The sequence below is a fragment of the Mustelus asterias genome, chromosome 3 (genome assembly GCF_964213995.1).
Source record: "Mustelus asterias chromosome 3, sMusAst1.hap1.1, whole genome shotgun sequence".
In the NCBI taxonomy this organism is placed as follows: domain Eukaryota; kingdom Metazoa; phylum Chordata; class Chondrichthyes; order Carcharhiniformes; family Triakidae; genus Mustelus; species Mustelus asterias.
Genome location: NC_135803.1, coordinates 156,070,657 through 156,092,939, shown reverse-complemented (window position 1 = coordinate 156,092,939; position 22,283 = coordinate 156,070,657). Strand labels below are relative to the sequence as shown.

Genomic DNA, 22,283 nt, shown 5'->3' with positions numbered 1-22,283 from the left:
TGCCACTCAATCCAGGCAACATCCTTGTAAATCTCCTCTGCACCCTTTCAATCTTTTCCACATCCTTCCTATAGTGAGGCGACCAGAACTGAGCACAGTACTCCAAGTGGGGTCTGACGAGGGTCTTATATAGCTGCATCATTATCCCCGGACTCCTAAACTCAATCCCTCGATTGATAAAGGCCAGCACACCATACGCCTTCTTAACCACCTCCTCCACCTGCGGGGCCGATTTCAGAGTCCTATGGACCCGGATCCCAAGGTCCTTCTGATCCTCTACAGTACAAAGCGTCTTTCCCTTTATATTGTACTCCTTCATCCCATTTGACCTACCAAAATGGACCACTATGCATTTATCTGGGTTGAAGTCCATCTGCCACTTGTCCGCCCAGTCTTGCATCCTATCTATGTCCCTCTGTAACTTCTGACATCCCTCCAGACTATCCACAACCCCACCAAACTTCGTGTCGTCGGCAAACTTACCAACCCATCCCTCCGCTTCCTCATCCAGGTCTTTTATGAAAATGACAAACAGCAAGGGTCCCAGAACAGATCCCTGGGGCACACCACTGGTGACCGACCTCCATTTAGAAAAAGACCCATCTATACCCACTCTCTGCCTCCTTTGGGCAAGCCAGTTCTGGATCCACCGGGCAGCAGTCCCTTGGATCCCATGCCCTCTCACTTTTTCGTATGTCCCTGTAAAAATGAAGGATAACGATGGCAAGATTCAGGAATCCTGGATGACTGTGCGCTTAGTGAAAAAGAAAAAGGAGGCGGCATGCATAAATTTCAGGAAATTGAAAACGGATAAGTCTCTTGAGGAATCCAAAGATAGCAGGAAAGTGTTTAAACAGGGACTTAAGAGGGCAAAAAGGGGCCATGAAATGTCCTTGGCAGGCAGGATTAAGGAGAATCCCAAAGCTTTTTATGCATATGTAAGGAAGAAGAGGGTAGCTAAGGAAAGGATAGGTCCACTCAAGGTCAGTGGAGGAAATTTGTGTCTGGAGCCAGATGAGGTGGGTGAGGTCCTTAACGAGTACTTTGCGTCAGTATCCACAAAGGAGAAGGATGCGGTGGATGGTGAGTGTAGAAAAGAGATTGTTGACATTCTAGGACATGTTGAGATAAAAAGGGAGGAGGTATTGGAGGGTTTGAATTAAGGTGGACAAGTCCCCAGGGCCAGATAGGGTCTATCCCAGAATACTGAGAGAGGCGAGGGAAGAAATTGCTGAGGCCTTGGCCAAAATCTTTGTATCCTCTTTAGTCACAGACAAGGTACCAGAGGACTGGAGAGTAACTAATATTATTCCTCTGTTTAAGAAGGGCAGAAGAGACAACTCGGGAAATTACAGCCTGTGAGCCTCACATCAGAGGTGAGATTCTTCGGGACAGGATGTACTCACATCTGGAAGAGAATAGGCTTATTAACGATAGGCAGCACGGTTTTGTGAAGGGGAGGTCGTGTCTCACAAACTTGATTGAGTTCTTTGAGGAAGTGACAAGAAAAATTGACCAGGGCAGGACAGTGGATGTTGTATACATGGACTTTAGTAAAGCCTTCGATAAGGTTCCTCATGGCAGGTTGATACAGAAGGTGAAGTCATATGGGATCCGAGGTGGACTGGTAAGATGGATATAAAACTGGCTTGGGCATAGAAAGCAGAGTGTGGCAGTGGAAGGGTACTTTTCTAACTGGAGGTCTGTGACAAGCGGTATTGCACACAAGGATCAGCACTGGGGTCTTTGTTGTTTGTAATATATATAAATGAAAACGTAAGTGGTCTGATTAGTAAATTTTCAGATGATACAAAAATTGGGGGAGTAGCGGATAGTGAGGAGGATTGTCAGAGGATACAGCAGGATGTAAATTGGCTAGAGACCTGGGCCGAAAGATGGCAGATGGAATTTCACCCGGACAAATGTGAGGTGATACGAAGGAAAGTATACAGTAAATAGTAGAACCCTTCAAAATATTAGCATACAGAGGGATCTGCAGATCCACAGTTCCCTGAAGGCGGCAACTCAGGTGGACAAGGTGGTCAAGAAGGCGTATGGAATGCTGGCCTTCATTGGTCGGGGCGTTGAGTATAGGAATTGGAAAATCATGTTGCAGCTGTATAAGACTTTGGTTAGGCCGCATTTGAAGTATTGTGTACAATTCTGGTCGCCACACTACCGGAAAGATGTTGTTGCATTGGAAAGAGTGCAGAAGAGATTTACCAGGATGTTGCCTGGTTTGGAGGATATGGACTACGAAGAAAGGTTGAACAAACTTGGATTGTTTTCATTGGAGCGTTGGAGGATGAGGGGGGACCTGATAGAGGTTTACAAGATTACAAGATGAAGGTGCAACTTGTGGGCCGAAGGGCCTGTTTGTGCTGTAGCTTTTCTATGTTCTATTATGACAGGCTTGGATAGAGTGGATAGTCAGAGTCTTTTTCCCAGGGTCGAAGGGTCAATTACTCGAGGGCAGAGGTTGAGAGTGAGAGGGGGAAAGTTTAAAAGGGATGTAAAGGGGCAAGTTTTTCACACAGAGGGTGGTGAATGCCTGGAACGCGCTGCCGGAGGAGGTGGTGGAAGCAGATTCTATAACAACGTTCAAGAGGCATCTGGATAGATACATGAATAGGCAGCGAATAGAGGGACATGGAGCACATAGAGGCAAGAAAATATTAGAGGGGCATAGACTTGGTGGGCCGAAGGGCCTGTTCCTGTGCTGTACTGCTCTTTGTTCAAACAGCAAAGTGATAGAGAAAGAGCAAAGAGAAACTTTCCCGTTGAAATATGCATGATAATTGACAAAGGGAGCAGCAGAGTCATGTGTGTGCAATCCATGAGTCATTCAACCTTGGGGATACCAATCACTCATCAGAATCAAGTGTCTTGTGATGGCTATCTTTGCAGCATGATGTGAAATAGTTTCAATTCATTTGGAGACAGCTGATTGACGAATGTTACTGATACCCCATTGTCAGGTAGGAATGACCCTCTGGTGCTGAGGTCAAGAGCATTCCTGCCCTGACAGTGTCCAGGTAAGACGTCTCACAACACCAGGTTAAAGTCCAACAGGTTTATTTGGTAGCAAAAGCCACTAGCTTTCGGAGCACTGCTCCTTCGTCAGGTAAGTGGGAGTTCTGTTCACAAACAGGGCATATAAAGACACAAACTCAATTTACAAAATAATGGTTGGAATGCGAGTCTTTACAGGTAATCAAGTCTTAAAGGTACAGACCCAGGTGGACAAGAATCATCATTTGCTGGTAATCCATGCTGTCACTTAATGCTGACTTTCTCTGAAAACTGAACACTCTGCTTTCCGGGTTCCTTCACCGAGTGTTGTTTCCTTATCTTTACTGGAATGTTCTGCTGTAGATGATATGTGACAAGACTTGATTACCTGTAATAATTGTCTAAATTAAACTCCATCTGCCTCACCAATCAGCCATGTGCCCTAAGGTGTTTGATGGGGACAGTGTAGAGGGAGCTTTACTCTGTATCTAACCCCGTGCTGTACCTGTCCTGGGAGTGTTTGATGGGCACAGTGTAGAGGGAGCTTTACTCTATATCCAACCCCGTGCTGTACCTGTCCTGAGAGTGTTTGATGGGGACAGTATAGAGGAAGCTTTGCTCTATATCTAAGCCCATGCTGTACCTGTCCTGGGAGTGTTTGATGGGGACAGTGTAGAGGGAGCTTTGCTCTATATCGAACCCCGTGTTGTCCCTGTCCTGGGAGTGTATGATGGGGACAGTGTAGAGGGAGCTTTGCTCTATATCTAACCCCGTGCTGTACCTGTCCTGGGAGTGTATGATGGGGACAGTGTAGAGGGAGCTTCACACTGTTTCTCTGGTCTTGAAGAGTAACAATGCCTCAGAATACTTTAATTGCTTTCTTATTTTCTCACAATGACTGGGTGTAAAGGCAGTAATATGATGTCAGTGTTACCTTGGTTAATGAGATACTCAGTGTGCATCAGGCTGATACATCAGATGTTCCAGGTTCAATCTTGATTTCTCCTGAGTCAGATGATCTCAGCCAATGAGATTGAGGAGAATCGGATAGGTGAACCTTGCACCATGTGTTTTTTGTCATTTAATCTCTCTGACTCTCCATTCTATCACACACTTTCATCCTCCCCCCATCCCCTCCCCACTTTATTTCTCCAGTTCTGATGAAAGGTTACCCAGACGCTAACTCAGCTTTACTTTACTGACAGATTCTGCCAGTTATGTTGCGTTTTCCCAGCAATTTTCTGTTTTATTTCAGATTTGTATCATCCTGAGTGTTTACCTTCTGAAACAGATGGGATTTCTGATGGAGCTCTGGATCTCAGAAAGAAGAAGTACCAACATTCTGCAGCTCCCTTTACAGCCTCAGGATGGTTCTTGCACAGTCAGTGAAGGAGTTCTAACGTGTATTCACTGTTGCAATGTAGGAAACGTAACAGCCAATTATCACACAGCGAGATCCCACAAACAGCAATGAAGGAACTGCTTTTTGGCTAGATTCTGGAATCATGGGCTGACGTTAGGTTGGGACGGGGCTGCTGCTGCTGTCAGATTTAAGACTGCTTTGTGTGTCAGACCACATTCCACCAGATGGTTCACTTTGTACAACTTGTGAAAATGAAGCAACTTCCTTCTGCGTTTGGGGCATTAAATCATGATGTTTGCTGCTTCCTCATTTCTGCTTTGATTAGAGTCATAGAGGATTACAGCATGGAAACAGGCTCTTCTGCCCAACTTGTCCATGCCACCCTTTTGTTTTTTAAAACCCGTAAACTAATCCCAATTGCCCGCATTTGGCCCATATCCCTCTATATCCATTGTACCCATGTAACTATCTAAATGCTTTTTAAAAGACAAAATTGTACCCACCTCTACTACTACCTCTGGCAGCTTGTTCCAGACATTCACCACTCTCTGTGTGAAATAATTGCCCCTCTGGACACTTTTGCATCTCTCCCCTTAAACCTATGCCTTCTAGTTTTAGACTCCCCTACCTTTGGGAAAAGATATTGATTATCTCGCTGATCTATGCCCCTCATTATTTTATAAATCTCTATAAGATCATCCCTCAGCCTCCTATGCTCCAGAGAAAAAAGTCCCAGTCTATCCAGCCTCTCATAACTCAATCCATCAAGTCATCCTAGTAAACCTTTTCTGCACTCTTTCTAGTTTAATAATATCCTTTCTGTAATAGGGTGACCAGAATTGCACACAGTATTCCAAGTGTGGCTTACCAATGTCTTGTACAACTTTAGCAAGACATTCCAACTCCTGTATTCAATGTTCTGACCGATGAAACCAAGCATGCCGAATGCCTTCTTCACCACTCTGTCCACCTGTGACTCCACTTTCAAGGAGCTATGAACATGTACCCCTAGATCTCTTTGTTCTGTAACTCTCCCCAACACCCTACCATTAACTGAGTAAGTCCTGCCCTGGTTCAATCTACCAAAATGCATCACCTCACATTTGTCTAAATTAAACTCCATCTGCCATTCGTCAGCCCACTGGCCCAGTTGATCAAGATTCTTTCTAGTTTTCTGCCATCCCTGAGCTGCTTTGACATTAACATGCTGCCACTGCCATTATTAAGGATAAAGTGTTTCGAGAATCTCCTTGACCCTTTCACTGCTTAATTATCCATCACCATTCGAATGAGATGTTAAACTGAGACCTTGTCTGAATGTTAACAATTAGCCACTATTTCAGAGAAGGGCAGAAGAGCTCACCGCAGTGCCTTTTGCAACTTTTATCCCTTAGCTTAGATGCTGAAATACGGATTATCTGCTCTTTAACACAATATGAAGACAAATTGGGGAAGTGGGGACTGTTTTCCTCAGAGATGCGAAGGTTGAGAGGAGATTTTCTCAATTTGAGGTTGTTCATAATTATGAGGGACTTGAACAGAAGAGATAGAGAGAAACTGTCCATTGGTGGAAGGATTGAGAATGAGAGGACACAGATTTAAAATAATTGGAAAAGAAGCAATGGGGACACGAGGAGAAACCTTTTCACTCAGCAACCGGTTAGGATCTGGAATGCACTGTCTGAGAGTGTGGTGGAGACAGATTCACACAGCGAGTGGTTAGGATCTGGAATGCACTGTCTGAGAGTGTGGTGGAGACAGACTCACACAGTGAGCGGTTAGGATCTGGAATGCACTGTCTGAGAGTGTGGTGGAGACAGACTCACACAGTGAGCGGTTAGGATCTGGAATGCACTGTCTGAGAGTGTGGTGGAGACAGACTCACACAGTGAGCGGTTAGGATCTGGAATACACTGAGAGTGTGGTGTAGACAGATTCACACAGTGAGTGGTTAGGATCTGGAATGCACTGTCTGAGAGTGTGGTGGAGACAGACTCACACAGTGAGCGGTTAGGATCTGGAATGCACTGTCTGAGAGTGTGGTGGAGACAGACTCACACAGTGAGCGGTTAGGATCTGGAATGCACTGTCTGAGAGTGTGGTGGAGACAGACTCACACAGTGAGCGGTTAGGATCTGGAATGCACTGTCTGAGAGTGTGGTGGAGACAGACTCACACAGTGAGCGGTTAGGATCTGGAATACACTGAGAGTGTGGTGTAGACAGATTCACACAGTGAGTGGTTAGGATCTGGAATGCACTGTCTGAGAGTGTGGTGGAGACAGACTCACACAGTGAGCGGTTAGGATCCGGAATGCACTGTCTGAGAGTGTGGTGGAGATAGATTCACACAGTGGGCCCGATTTTACCATTTGGGTGTGAAAACATGGTAAGGTTGGGTGTGAGGCCATTAACGTGATCTGCACCCGTGTTCGCGCAGATGCCCACTTTACCAAGGCCAGAAAATGGCCGCAACCCAAATCGTGCCTGAAACAGGCACAACGGCGATTTAAATATATTTGCATGCATTTAAATTGAATTAATGGGCTTCCCGCCCAACCTTACCAGCATTTCCCCCTTTACCGTCACGTTCGTGCATCCAGATTCGGCGCGAAACAGATCTGCTCGGCAAAGGTCTGTTTCGGGCGCTCCAGCTTCTGAAGAGGTAGGTTCAGAGCTTCCAACAGCTCTCTGACTCAGATCGGTGGTGGAGACGGGCCAGATCATTCTCTAGTGGGGTGGGGGGAAGGGGTGGGGAGGGAGGCCAGCTCATTCTCCAGTGGAGGGGCAGGAGAAGGGAGGCCCGATTATTTTCTTGTGTGGGAGGAGGTGGGGGGGGGGGGGGGGGGGGAGTGGGAGGAGGCAGGTCAGATGTATCTCTGGTGGGGGGGGGGGGGGGGAGGGAGGGAGGACAGATCATTGTTTGGTTGGGGGGTGGGAGGAGGACAGAGGGAGACCAGATTCTTGTCTGGTGGGGGGTGGGGGGGAAGATGAGGGAGGCCAAATCATTCTCTGGGGGAGAAGGGGGGGGGGAAGCCCGACCATTCTCTGGTGGGCGGGGATCCCGGGAGGGGCAGGGGGGGACCGCTGCCACTCTGCGGTTGATTGGTGGGGGGGAAGGGGGGCAGGGGGTCACGATTGGTTTGGGTAGCCAGGGGGTGGGTGGATAAGGGGGTCAGTTATGTTGTGGGGGTGGGGTGATATCTGTGGGGGCCATCGCTCCCGCGCCGCTTTATCCACTTTTTGCGGCCCGGGAGCAATGTGACAGAGGCGCGATTTAAAAAAATTTTTTCTCACTGCGCATGCGCAGCTCAGAGCTCCAATCGTTTTGGGCGTGCTAAGCCCCGCCCATGGTGCGATTCACTCTTGCGATTTTTTTTTCAGGCTAAGTGCGTGTGGGGGCACTTGAAAGTGGATTTCCAAGTCGGATCTGAATTGCACCCAGATTCAGCACTTAGAATGAAAATGGTAAAATTGGGCCCAGTGAGTGGTTAAGATCTAGAATGCACTGTCTGAGAGTGTGGTGGAGACAGATTCACACAGCGAGTGGTTAGGATCTGGAATGCACTGTCTGAGAGTGTGTTGGAGACAGATTCACACAGCGAGTGGTTAGGATCTGGAATGCACTGTCTGAGAGTGTGGTGGAGACAGATTCACACAGCGAGTGGTTAGGATCTGGAATGCACTGTCTGAGAGTGTGGTGGAGACAGATTTAGTCAAGATTTTCAAAAGGGAATTGGATTACTCTCTGGAAAAGAAGAATGTGCAGGGTTACAAGATGAAGGTGAGGAAATAGCACTGGTTAATTACTCATTCAGAGAGTCAGCACAGATATGATGAGTTTCCCTCTGTGCCGTAACAAATCTTGGCCTCAGGATGTACTAAAGCTCTCCACAGCAAATAAAGTACTTTTTGAAGTGTTGTATTCACTGTAGTAATGTAAGAAGTGGATCAATATGGAAAGATTCTGTAAAAACTAGTCTATAAATCTAGTGCACATGAATAAGATGCTGAAATGAGGATGAAGCTTCACTCTCCCCAATCTGTGCACACCACCTTTCATCCCAGGGCTGTATTGAGCTGTGCAATCTGGATGAGAGAGAGAAATCAGGCAAGTACCTCTTCCTGATGGGAAAGGATTGTATGGGGAATCAGATGAGGGTAGGTGCAGGCTCCACTGTGAGCTGCAGTAAGGTTAAACACATGATCAACACTCAGTGACTGGGCTCACCTCCAACCGCTGGCCTCCCACCTCCATTCATTTAAGCCCAAAACTCTGCCACTCATATCCAAACTTCTATCAAATCCTGTCCACCCATCACCCCTGTGCTCTCTGACCTGTTCACCTATCACCTGTGTCCTCTGACCTGTATTTCTGGTCTGCCAATGCTTTGAATTTAAAAATTGCATCCGTGATTACAAATCTCTCCACAACCTATCCTATTGCTCATCCTATCTATGTAGTCTCCTCCAGCCCCACAACCAATGTAACCTCTCATTTCTTTTGGAACGTGGGAGTAATATATTTAAGTGCGTGGCCTCTTTATGCTAGGGCTGCACAGTGGCACAGTGGTTAGCACTGCTGCCTCACAGCGCCAGGGACTCCCGGCTTGGATCACTGTCTGTGCAGAGTCTGCACATTTTCTCCGTGTCTGCGTGGGTTTCCTCCGGGTGCTCCGATTTCCTCCCAAAGTCCAAAAGACGTGCTGATTAGGGTGCATTGGCCGTGCTAAATTCTCCCTCAGTGTACCTGAACAGGTGCCGGAGTGTGGCGACTAGGGGATTTTCACAGTAACTTCATTGCAGTGTCAATGTAAGCCTACTTGTGAGACTAATAAATAAACTTAACTTTAATCTGCAAAGCTATGCATGTGCAGTAACTTAAAACAGCCTGCACAAGCACTTTCAGGTGATTTGATTTGATTCATTATTGTCACATGTATTTACAGTGAAAAGTATTGTTTCTTGCGCGCTATACAGACAAAGCATACCGTTCATAGAGAAGGAAACGAGAGAGTGCAGAATGTAGTGTTGCAGTCATAGCTAGGGTGTAGAGAAAGATCAACTTAATGCGAGGTAGGTCCATTCAAAAGTCTGACAGCAGCAGAGAAGAAGCTGTTCTTCAGTCGGTTGGTACGTGACCTCAGACTTTTGTATCTTTTTACTGAAGGAAGAAGGTGGAAGAGAGAATGTCCGGGGTGCGTGGGGTCCTTAATTATGCTGGCTGCTTTGCCAAGGCAGCGGGAAGTGTAGACAGAGTCAATGGATGGGAGGCTGGTTTGCTTGATGGATTGGGCTACATTCACGACCTTTTGTAGTTCCTTGCAGGCTTGGGCAGAGCAGGAGCCATACCAAGCTGTGATTCAACCAGAAAGAATGTTTTCTATGGTGCATCTGCAAAAGTCGGTGAGAGTCATAGCTCACATGCCAAATTTCCTTAGTCTTCTGAGAAAGTAGAAGCATTGGTGGGCTTTTTTAACTATAGTGTCAGTATGGGGGGGGACTAGGACAGGTTGTTGGCGACCTGGACACCTAAAAACTTGAAGCTCTCGATCCTTTCTACTTCGTCCCCATTGATGTAGACAGGAGCATGTTCTCCTTTACACTTCCTGAAGTCGATGATAATCTTTCGTTTTGTTGACATTGAGGGAGAGATTATTGTTGCCGCACCGGTTCACCAGATTCTCTATCTCATTCCTGTATTCTGTCTCGTCATTGTTTGAGATCTGACCCACTATGGCTACAGCCCACTAGGTGGCTGTGCAGCTTGTAGGGAACATTGCGTACAGCCCTCCACGATTTCCACACTTTGTAAATTCTGACGTCTCTGATTTTCATTGTTACAATTTGCAGTCGTACCTACAGACCCTAAGTTTGTGATTCCATCTCTAAACATTCCTGCTTCTATCTCTCCTCTATGTCATTCTTAAAATCTACCTCTTTGTCCAAGCCTTTAGTCACCTGACCTAAGATCTCTTAACGTGGTGTCCTGTTACGTTTGATTACACTCCTCTGAGATGCTTTAGGTTTAGTGTTTGTTCATGGGCATTGCTAGCTCGGCCAGCATTTGTTTCCCATCTTTTACTGCCCTTTGAGGAGGAGGGATGAGCTGCCTTTTTGAACCACTGCAGTCCACGTGGTGCAGATACTGTAGAGCCTGGGTAAGATGCTGTTTCGGAGTTTTGGTGCAGACCTGATAGGCTGAATGGCCTCCTTTTGCACTATAGGTAATTCGTATGGGTGGAGGTGGAAGATGTGGCATGGATCTTGATTAATATTTTGGTCTATGGTCACAAAGGAGGGGGAATTACAGACATTCTAGTCAAGGAGGAAGAATGTGAAATATTGGATGTGATAAGGAAGAGAGAAAGTTTCAATGGGATCAGCATCCTTGAAAGCGGATAAATCACCAAGGGTTAAAAGTAACCTGGGAGGAAATTGCACAGGGTCTATCATTTTCCAAACTAGATACAGGTTTGGTGCCAGAGGATTGGAGATCTGCTAATGTTGTATCTCTGTTTTAAAATGGAGCGAGGGATAGAGAGTAAATAACTACAAGCTGGTCAGTCTGACCTCAGTGAGGGGCATGTTATTGCATTTTTTTGAGGAGGTAACAAGGATCGGCAAGGGTTGTGCACTCACTGCAAATCCACAATGTAGTGGATTTTAGCAAGACTTTTGGCAGACTGGTTAAAAAAAAAAAGCCCATGGGGTCCAGCGAAATGTAGCAAGCTGGATCCAAAATGAGCTCAGTAGCAGTAAATAAAGGGTTATTGTTGATGGGTGGTTTTGTGACTGGGAGACTGTTTCCAGTGGGGTTCCGCAGGATTCAGTTCCAGATCCCCTGCTTTTTGTAACATAGATCAACAATTTGGATTCAAATGTAGGGGAATGATAAAGACAGTGAAGGAGGCACATGGAATCCTTTCATTTATTAGCTGAGGCACAGAATAAGAGCAACAGGGAGGTTATGCTGGAATTATAAAACATTGGCTGGTTGCAACTTGACTATTGTGTGCAGTTCTGGTCACCTTATTACAGAAAGGATATAATTCTGCAAAAGACAACTCTGATTGGTTAAGGCATTGAGGTTCTGTGGAAGGATCATTTCGATCTGACACATTGAGTTTAAGTGCTGGGTGGACTTGAAACTGGGAGTGTTTCAGATCCGACTTTTAGACCCCTTCCCAGGCACCCCCATACGCACTCTGCCTGGAAAAAAATAGCAGCGATTCCAAATTACGCTGCAGAAGCCTGTGGGCGGGGCTTAACGCGCCCAAATCCTGCAGCTCCAATCGGCAACTCCAACTGGGCACGCGCAGAAAAAAAGATAAATGCTCCCCTGCCACATTGCTCCCGGCTGGATAATGCCTCCCCCGGCCCCCCACAGACATTGCCCCACCCTCACAACATTACTGACCCCTCTTATCCCCCCACTACCCAGAACGATCGCGGGTCCCTCCCCATCTGCCGAACATATGCAAAGTGGCAGCGGACCCTTCCTTCCCACCCCCCTAACGATCACACGCACAGTGGCAGCAGACCCCCTGCCCCCCAATCTGAGTCAGAGAGCCATCTGACGCACCTCCCCCCCCCCCCCTCCCAACCCAGATCTGACTCAGAGCCGCCAGAAGCTCGGAACTCACCTCCTCAGAAGCTGGAGCGTCCGATTCAGACCTTTGCGGACCATGTCTGTTTTGCGCCAAATCTGGAGGGGTGAACGCGGTGGTAAACACGGTGGTAAAAGGGGAAGTTCCGGTAAGTTTGGACGTCCAGCCCATTCAGTCAATTTAAATGCATGCAAATGCATTTAAATTGACGTCGCGCCTGTTTTGGGTGCCGTCCCGACGGCAGCCATTTTCAGCCCTTGGTAAAGGGGGAACCAGTGCGGAGGCAGGAGTGGATTTCGCTACTCACCTCCCGCCCGACTATCCCAAGTTTTCGTGCCAGAAAACTTGATGGTAAAATCGGGCCTGTTAACACTGTTTCTCACTCCACAGACTCTGCCAGACCTACTGAGTTTATCCAGAATTTTCTGTTTCTACATCAAAAACATTTCAGCATCTGTAAAGCACTTTGAGATGTCCAGAAGTCATGAAACGTGATGTATAAATTCAAGTTCTTTATTTTCTCCTCAAAAGAACCCCACTGCTTGCTTTGGAATAGAGAAAATACTGTTGGTAAAGCAACTTTTAAAAGTGGTTGGTTCTGGCCAGTACCTTGAAGGCAGCTGGGATAAGTTGATATGGACAGTTACTGTTACAATAGTGTTTCATGCAGTAAACGACTTGTGTTTATCGAGCCTTTGACGTAACAGTTCCACAGCACTTTACAGGAGCTTTATAAAACAAAGTTTAACACAGCCACATAAGGTATTAGGATAGGTGACCAAAAGCTTGATCCAAGAGGTAGGTTTAAGGAACATCTTAAAAAAGGAAAACAAGATAGAGGGGTTTAGAGAGGAAATTCCAGAGCTTGGGGCCCAGGCAGCTAAAGGCACAGCTGTCAATGGTGGAACGATTAAAATCAGGTGTTCTCAGAATTAGGAGTCCTCAACATCGACTCTGGACCCCATGAAGTTTCATCAGGTCAAACATGGACAAGGAAACCTCCTGCTGGTAATCATTTTCTGTTCCTCTCAGCTGATGAATCAGTACTCCTCCACGTTGTACACCACTTGGAAGAAGCACTGAGGGTGGCCAGGTCGCAGAATGCACTCTGGGTGGGGGTCTTCAATGGCCATCCAGGAATTACCATTGACCAGAAACTGAACTGGTCCAGCCATGCAAACACAGTGGCGACAAAAGCAGGTCAGAGGCTGGGAATCCTGTGGTGAGTGACGCACCTCCTGATTCCCCAAAGCCTGTCCACCATCGACAAAGTCAGGAGCATCTACAAGATGCACTGCAGGAACAGACTCCTTCAGCAGTACCTTCCAAACCCACAAGGGCAGCAGATACCTGGGAACACCAACGCTTGGAAGTTCCCCTTCCAGCCATTCACCATCCTGATTTGGGAAATGTACTGCCGTTACTTTACTGTCGCTGGGTCAAAATCCTGGAACTCCCTAACAGCACTGTGGGTGGACATACCCATCAGTGACTGCAATGGTTCAAGAAGACAGCTCACCACCACCTACTCAAGGGCAATAAATGCTGGCCTAGCCAGTGACACTCATCCCGTAACTGAATTAAAAAACTCCCACTGGTGCTGGATATACAAAATAAGCGACCAGGAAGACAGACATAAACATCCAATTTAGGATCAGGAGTTGGTCACAACCTCTTGAGACTGTTCTGCCATTCAATAAAATCATGGCTTACCTGACTGCAACCTCTCGCTTACCCTCAACAACCTTTCACCCCCTTGTTTATCAAGAATCTCTCTAGCTCTACCTTAAAAAAAAAAATCAGACTCTGCTCTCACTACCTTCTGAGGAGCAGAGTTCCAAAGACGCTCCACCCTTAAGGGGAAAAAAATTCTTCTTGCCCCTCTTAAAATGGGCGATCCATTATTTTTAAAACAGTAACCCCTAATTCTAGATTCTCCCACAAGAGGAAACACACCCTCTCCCCATCCACCCTGTCAAAACCCCTCAGGATCTTCTATATTCCAATCAAGACATCTCCTACTCTAAAAATTCCAGCGAATAAAAGTCAGCCTGTCCAAACTTTCCTCATAAGACATCCCGCCCATTCCTAGTGTAAGGCCAGTAAACCTTCTCCAAAACACCTCCAATGCATTTACATCCTTTCTTAAAGAAGACCAACACAGTACACAGTACTCCAGATCTGGTCTCACCAGTGTCCTGTACAACTTTCCTATTTTTACATTCAGTTCCCCTCACAATAAATGATAACTTTCCTAATTACATACTAGTATTTTGTGACTCTGAACCTCAGAGCTCTCAAACTCCCTTACCCTTCAACAGAGGGTCAGCATTTAAGAGTCAAGATCTAGAGTCACATATAGGCCAGGCGGGGACAGCAGATTTCTTTCCTTAAAAAGGATATTAGTGATAATATTCTGTAGTCAACATTAGACTTTTAATTCCAGATTTTTCTGAATTCAAATTTCACCATCTACTGTGGTGGGATTTAAACCCAGGACCCCAGAGCATTAAATTCTGAAGTTACCATCCTAGTCTCATGTACATCATCTCTGTATAATATAGTTTACTCCCTGCGTTCAATTCCATCCTCCTCTGAGCATATGGAGCAAAACACTTCAATTGCTTGTTCAATCATGCATGAGTTTAGAACATTATTTTCTTTACCTTGTGTAACCTGTTTCTTGCACTGCTTGGTGCCTTTAAGATTGCCACAGATGGCTCATCTTAAAAAGGAATTGTGCTTGTGCATAATGCATTATAGATTGCTGTTTGCAGCTTAGAGGGATCATTTGTCTGCACTCAGGCTCCGTTAACTAATTAGCTGTGCGAGACATTGCCACAACCCAGCCTGAGATCTCTTACTCTCGCACACTTTGTAGTGTTACAAGTTTTTCTGTAAACCAGAGTCCATTCAAACTACTGCCCTGCCTTTGTTAATATAGAGAACCATTTGCACCAAGTCCCATTCGCCCATCACCACTCTGTCCTCTCTTTGAATTCCAGACCAGCCACGCCTCAGATTTAAAATTCTCATCCTGGTGCTCACATCCCTCCATGGCCTTTTGTCCCACCCCATCACAATGACACTCCCTGGTCCAACAATCCTCCGAGATCACTCATCCAAATCTGGCTCCATACAAATAGTTGTTGCTGGAATGAACTTGGGACCTGACTGCCTACACAACTCAGCCATGCTCAAAGTACATTTCACCAGGTGGACATTTGGGGAACACTCTTGGGGGACAAAAAGGGGGAAAACTAGGAGAATTGAAAATACAAATGCAAGAAAAAGCAAGAGAATTAAGTTTAACATTTCAGGGAAACAGAATGTTTATTCAAAAAAGGTTTTATTCAAAAAAAGCACAAAAAAGGTAGCAAAATGATTTATAATTTGACTTTTCTACAATGGACAATGTTTTTTTCTGTGTTTTCCTTTAAATCCAAAAAAATATAAATTCATTACAACTGGTGAAAGCAGCAGAGAAGTACATATAAATGTTACCAACTTCACAGCATGGGGAAACATAGCTACATACAGAATTCAGGGTGGGAGAAAGCGGGAAATATCTTTCTCTGGAGAGCAAAATCTAAACTACCTGTATTTCCCACCACCTCCCTCCCGCCCAGTTTAAACATGTAAAAACTATACAAAACCCCTTTCTTAAAAAAAAACACATTAGCACACTTCCTATCTGAGCTGTACATAATATTACAAAATGACTGGGGCCTAACTTCGGCCTTTTTTTTGCATCATTTAAAGACATACCCTGTACAGAGAGAACAGCTCTCCTCAGATAACTAAAACCCTTCCAATTTCACCACTGGCCTGTCTGTCAAAATAAGCAATAAACCATAGGTTATTTTCAGAAAGCTGAAGCAAAAAGGCTTCTGGTGTAGGACCTGGGAGATGCCCTTTGAACTCGAGACTGCTAAGGAGAAGTGATCCAAGGAAGGAATGAAAAAGATTAAAGCTTATATACAGTTTGCTAAGTTATGAAATCCAGATAGATGCACCGTGTATATATATATCTCTTTGCAGAAAAATGGATTAAAAAAAGTGGGAGAGGGCATCAGCATTTCTTTCCTTCTTCCAAATCTCTGAATAACTATATATATTTAAAAAGACACAGGCTACCAGTTATTGTATTTTAAAAAAACCTTCAGTTTTCATGCACTGACAAGTAAAACCAGGGAGATTATGCTGTTTATGTTGGAGATGTTGTTTGAAACATCTAGCGGAACAAAACGACAGTGGCTGAGAGAGACTGAGAACAGGATTATAAATGATCCCCTCCCCACCACCTGCTCAGACTTTTCCTGACAGTTGGATAAAATTTCTGATCACTGAAGAAAGAAAAAACCCATATAAATATAAAAAAAATAGGCCTTGGCCCTTAATCCTGAAGTAACTCAATGTTTCTTAGACGCTGAGTTCTGCTGCAGGAATTTAATTTGACGAAAGAATTATTTTGCTAGATTTTGTCCAAAAATGACAAATATTTGCTTTCCAAACTGATGAATCATATTTTCACAGGAATGGATTTTCTCTCTTTTTTAAATTCACATAAATATCTATATGTATTTTCAAAATGCTGTTGTGATCAGAAGTCAAATATAGCTTATGAATAAACTGCAAGATACCCAGGATTTTGGTAGAGAGTAACAAACGCCATGTGAAATTTCCATACTCAAATCACTTAAAACCAAAAGTCATCTGGCTCAAATCATAAATATTGTTCTCCCAATATGTGAGTCCAAAGAACATGAGGATACAGTATTGAATGTACAGGTCAGTCACTGTATAATACTGGGGTACAGTACTGGAGGATACAGGCTCATCAATGGAGGTGGCAACATTTTGAGGGGATGAATAAAGATCACAGAAATATACTAGCACATTAATGAGCAACATCTTTTGGTATATGATGGTACCAAAATATCAAAGATGTCTTAGAGACACCAGTGCAAGACTTTGATTAGGAAAGAATCTGTGCACCTAATACTGAAGTAAGATGATTTGCGAAAAATAAATAGTCGCCAGTGCCCCACCCTCAGCAAGGTGGAGCTGAAAGTGCATGCAAGGTCCAGCACATTTGGCTGTTGAAAGTTGGAGAAGAAAATCAGCTCAAAAAGCTCCCCCAAAATTCCCCCAATGCTTTGCTGACATGTCTTCAGATATCTGCTGCCACCAGTGGCTGTTTTCACGCAAGTTTAGATGATAAGTGTTGGTAGGCTACTCTATCATCAAGGTATCATTGTGGAGCCCACAACCAACCCAGCATACAGGTCTCCGGGAGTTGCTGTTGGGTGATCACCAAGGCCAGGCAAGGTTCTTCAGAGATGGTGACTGATATCCTCATGCCCAGTAAATTTCACTCACCTCAGAGGGTGGTCCATTAAACACGACCTACACAGTCTTCTTGCCTGACTCAGTACTGCACTGGTTGTGTAATTACTCATCCATCTATCCACTCTGGGAACTTTACGAGCTATTACTCCACCCAACTTTGTGCATGCAACACACCGAGACTCAACGTTTCTAAAACAGGGGTCTGATCTTAGGGCTGTGCACCTGGGCCACGCCCCAACCTGTCAGAAAGGTCTGACAGTAATCAGAGCTGGAAACACCCACACAGCCATGCCACAGAGTGACTCAGCCACACACTGCTTGAGTTGTTCGTACAGATTCAGTTGCAACTCATTTTATTCTGTTGTTGCATGGTTGGGCTGAAAAGCAGCGAGGTTGTTTCTCTCCGTTTGGGCACCTTCCCATCCCACTCTCAATCTCCTCCCTTTCACATCACAATCCAGTTAGAGCAGGGGAAGGGGCAGAAACTCAATACCCCGATCCAGAACCTGCAAAGGTTGTGCGAGGGCTGAGAACAGCATCAGAGAAGGCTCTAGCCACATACACAGACACGTGCTATGCTTGTCTGTGAAACTTTGGGATGGTAATTTTTTTTATTTAGAGTTAGAACTTGTTGTCTCCTCTTAGGCAAACTATGCACTCACACCCCCCCCCCCCCAAGACACACAGCAGGACAGTCAAGGGAAGAAATCTTTGTGGAAAATAAAATGATTTTCTACCACTCCCATTGCATTTGGGCAAAACCTCAAAAGATATATTTCTAGTTTGGATCAACTATATCTCAGGTTTATGCAGACTAATATAATCCAGCATCTGATCACACAAGTATTTATCATCCAACCACTTGATATACAGCTACACAGCTGTCTCAGAACTACAGATTAGAAAGTTGTATTCAAAGCTGTTTTGAATCCTTACCCTCCCCACCTCTACAAAACCTTCAATTTCCACTCGAACACAAATCTGAATTCACTGCATTTCTAGTCAGAATTAAAACATCTCCTTCCAACTCCAGTCTGGATACAAAACCTGAACTCATTCGGAAATATAGATCACCGTTCCTCAACAGCAGAAAACACTGCAGTTTCCTTTTGTGCTAACCTGTAATAACATGGCACAATATTAGTGTACACAAAACTTTGTGTTGTGGCAGTGTCAAACCATTACACAATATATTCACAATTGCCTCTAATAAGCTTCATAATGGAATAGTACACACACACATACACATGGAAATGTTACAGGTGAAGATGATGTTTGTACAGAAATATGTTTTCAGCTGAGGATTTGAGGGTATTAATAATACATAATTAATTACATGGAGGTTTTTTAGTGGGAAAGTAAAAGATGAGGGGGAAGAGAGAGACACAACAACAGAAAGAAAAGGAGACCAACCCCATTCCTCAGAGAAGGAAAAAAGCTTGTAAATCTTCAATTGAATCCACTGGAGGGAAGTTATTTGCAGTTCCAAATGATGATTCCTTATTAAAGGCTGCAACATGGTTGATAACGCTGGCTGTGCACACTGGTCTCAAGATTTGCAGGTTGCCAAAGCAAAAAGAGTTAGAGACAGTTGTGAGATATGCAGAAAGGAACACGTGTTGCTTCAAAAACAGCTGCTAGAGGGGGGAGGAGAAAGATTAAAAATAAGTTCCAACTCTGATGAGAAATATCAGTAACATTTGTTTTGGCGATTTGGATCATTTGGCAGGTAAATGCACTTCAATACAACAGGGTGCCTTTCCTTCAAATAATACCATCAGTTCAATGCAGGTACTTTCAAATGAGATTCTTGTCCTCGTAAATGAAGAGTAATAAAAGTAAGAACTTTATTCTCTGAAGCAAAATCCTGCTGCTGGGCGGTGTGCCGATATACCAAGGTAGATTCTGCATCTAGTTGAGTTCTTAGTTATTTAAAATAAAAAGGCCAAAGTTCGCAATGCATCTGGGATTTAGGATGCACCTCCCTTAGACTTCTTGTTCACACTTATTAGCTTGCTGTTTCCATGAAGAAAAGAGAGAGAAAAAAAAAGAGAAATTACAAAAGGAACATTACATTTCTGCCTCCTTATAAACAGCAGCAAATGAGTTACTCAACGAGTAAGGCTAAACCCTTCATAAGACAGGTCAGAATGAAGACACTTGGGTCCATTTGAACTTCTTTCCAGAACACCACCCAACAAATCTTTGCATGGCATTAGCTCACCATCTCCTGGACCAACATAAATATTCTGGTGTCTGCAATTCTTGCTGCTAACCTGTTTGCAAGATGTATTTAAAGAAGGTCTGAGCTGCCAAGCTGCACAGGTCACAGGTGCCCCTGGTGTGAGCCACATTAGCTGATCTCAGGTTTGGCAGCAGTACAGGCATTACAAATCACCATGGCAGGGAAAGAGGCAAAATAAATTCCCAACCATTTTCCACTACTGGTGTGACCTCTTCTTAATAGGGTCAGGCATGGCTGGGATTTCCCCCACAGCCTGTTGATATCCAGCATCAAGAATCAGACACAAAAACAAGTTAAGTGACAGAATGAAATCAGCCTTTATTCTTGCAAGGGGGAAAACTGGGTGGTGTAAGGAATTAGCATGTTATCCTTGGCTGCAATTGGTTCTGGATTTGATTTCAGCCCAGAACAGGAGTAGAACATTTAGTTCATTGAGCTCTTTAGTTAGACAGGACAGGTACAGCACGGGGTTAGATACAGAGTAAAGCTCCCTCTACACCATCCCCATCAAACACTCCCAGGACAGGGGCAGCACAGGGTTAGATACAGAGTAAAGCTCCCTCTAACCCTGTGCTGTACCTGTCCTGGGAGTGTTTGATGGGGACAGTGTAGATACAGAGTAAAGCTCCCTCTACACTGTCTCCATCAAACACTCCCAGGCTCCCTTTACACTGTTTCAATTTGCATTAATCCCATCCTAAGAACATTCCTTATTACAGTGTATTATCTCAAAGTCCACTGCCTTCAAATTATCTGCTAACACCACAACATAACTGATTCAATGACTTGCTGGGTCAATATGCTCTCATTTCTTTGACAGAGGAAGCATCAGATGAGCCTAAATTCCATTCTCAATGAAAAGAGCTCCCACAACACAAAATACTTACTCATCAATAGAACGCTTGGTTGCAGGCCTTGCCCCATCTTTGCTGGCATCTACAAAACAAAATAAAAACTTGTTAGAACCAATATTTCCAATAGCCATCTCCCCAAGCTAACTTTAGGTGCCAGCCAATACTGAGCAAGTAGCACTGCCACCTTAGTCAGAAGACTGTGGGTTCTAATCACACTCCAGAGATTTAAGGACATAATCCAGGCTGACACTCAGAGTGCTACACTGTCAGAGGTGCAGTCTCTCAGATGAGATGTTAAACCAAGGTCTTGTCTGTCCTCTTGGGATGGATGCAAAAGATCCCACTGCTCTATTTTGAGTAAGAACAAGAGTTCTCCCCAGTCAGAATTATAAAATACAGAAAAGGCCCTTCAGCCCATCGACTATGCGCCGATATTAACTAAAGGTGCGCTAATCCCATTTTCCTGCACTTGAAATATCATAACATTGAATGATATGGGACAAGTGCTCAACCAAATATTTTTTAAAGGTTGTAAGGTTTTTCGGCCTCCACTCCCTTCCCAGGCAGTGCATTCCCGAGTGAAATTTTGTTTTCTCAAACCCCTCTGAAGGGTGTAGGGTGTTAGCGTGGATTGGGGATTGGCTATCCGACAGGAAGCAGAGAGTCGGAATAAATGGGTGCTTTTCTGGTTGGCAGATGGTAACTAGTGGCGTGCCGCAGGGATCGGTACTGGGGCCTCAACTGTTTACCATTTATATAGATGATCTGGAGGAGGGGACTGAGTGTAGGGTAACAAAGTTTGCAGACGACACAAAGATAAGTGGAAAAGTGAATCATGTGGAGGGCGTAGAAGGTCTGCAGAGAGATTTGGACAGGCTGAGTGAGTGGGCGAGGATCTGGCAGATGGAGTATAACGTTGACAAATGCGAGGTTATTCACTTTGGAGGAAATAATAGCAAATTGGATTATCTAAATGGAAAGAAATTACAACATGCTACTGTGCAAAGGGACCTGGGGGTCCTTGTGCATGAGACGCAAAAACCCAGTCTGCAGGTGCAACAGGTGATCAAGAAGGCAAATGGGATGTTGGCCTATATCGCAAGGGGGATAAAATATAAAAGCAGAGATGTCTTGCTGCATCTGTACAGGGCATTGGTGAGGCCGCAGCTGGAATACTGTGTGCAGTATTGGTCCCCTTATTTGCGGAAGGATATATTGGCCTTGGAGGGAGTGCAGAGAAGGTTCACCAGGTTGATACCAGAGATGAGGGGTGTTCATTATGAGGAGAGACTGAGCAGATTGGGTTTGTACTCGTTGGAATTTAGAAGGCTGAGGGGGGATCTTATAGAGACCTATAAGATAATGAAGGGGCTGGATAGGGTAGAGGTGGAGAGATTCCTTCCACTTAGAAAGGAAACTAGAACTAGAGGGCACAGCCTCAAAATAAAGGGGGGGGGGGGTCAGTTTAGGACAGAGTTGAGGAGGAACTTCTTCTCTCAGAGGGTGGTGAATCTCTGGAATTCTCTGCCCACTGAAGTGGTGGAGGCTACCTCGTTGAATATGTTTAAATCACGGATAGATGGATTCCTGATCGGTAAGGGAATTAGGGGTTATGGGGATCAGGCGGGTAAATGGAACTGATCCACTTCAGATCAGCCATGATCTTATTGAATGGCGGGGCAGGCTCGAGGGGCTAGATGACCTACTCCTGCTCCTATTTCTTATGTTCTTATGAATCTCCTACCCCTTACTCTGAAACTATGCCCCTATACACTTCAATCATGTATCCCCTCAGCCTTCTCTGCTCTAAAGAAAACAATCAAAGCCTATCTAGTCTCTCCTTATAGC

The 22,283-nt window shown here is 44.9% G+C and overlaps 1 protein-coding gene across 1 annotated transcript in view; it reads right to left on the bottom strand.

Moving 5' to 3' along the window:
• Window positions 1-15,301: 15,301 nt before the first annotated feature.
• Window positions 15,302-22,283, bottom strand: part of LOC144491747 (host cell factor 1-like) — a 109,477-nt gene continuing 102,495 nt past the window's right edge. Inside the window, exons 25-26 of the mRNA XM_078209995.1 lie at window positions 20,469-20,517; window positions 15,302-19,352 (exon numbers count right to left, since the gene is read on the bottom strand). Of these exons, the coding sequence (XP_078066121.1) occupies window positions 19,307-19,352; window positions 20,469-20,517 (95 nt within the window). The 3' untranslated portion in view covers window positions 15,302-19,306. The remainder of the gene's footprint in view (window positions 19,353-20,468; window positions 20,518-22,283) is intronic.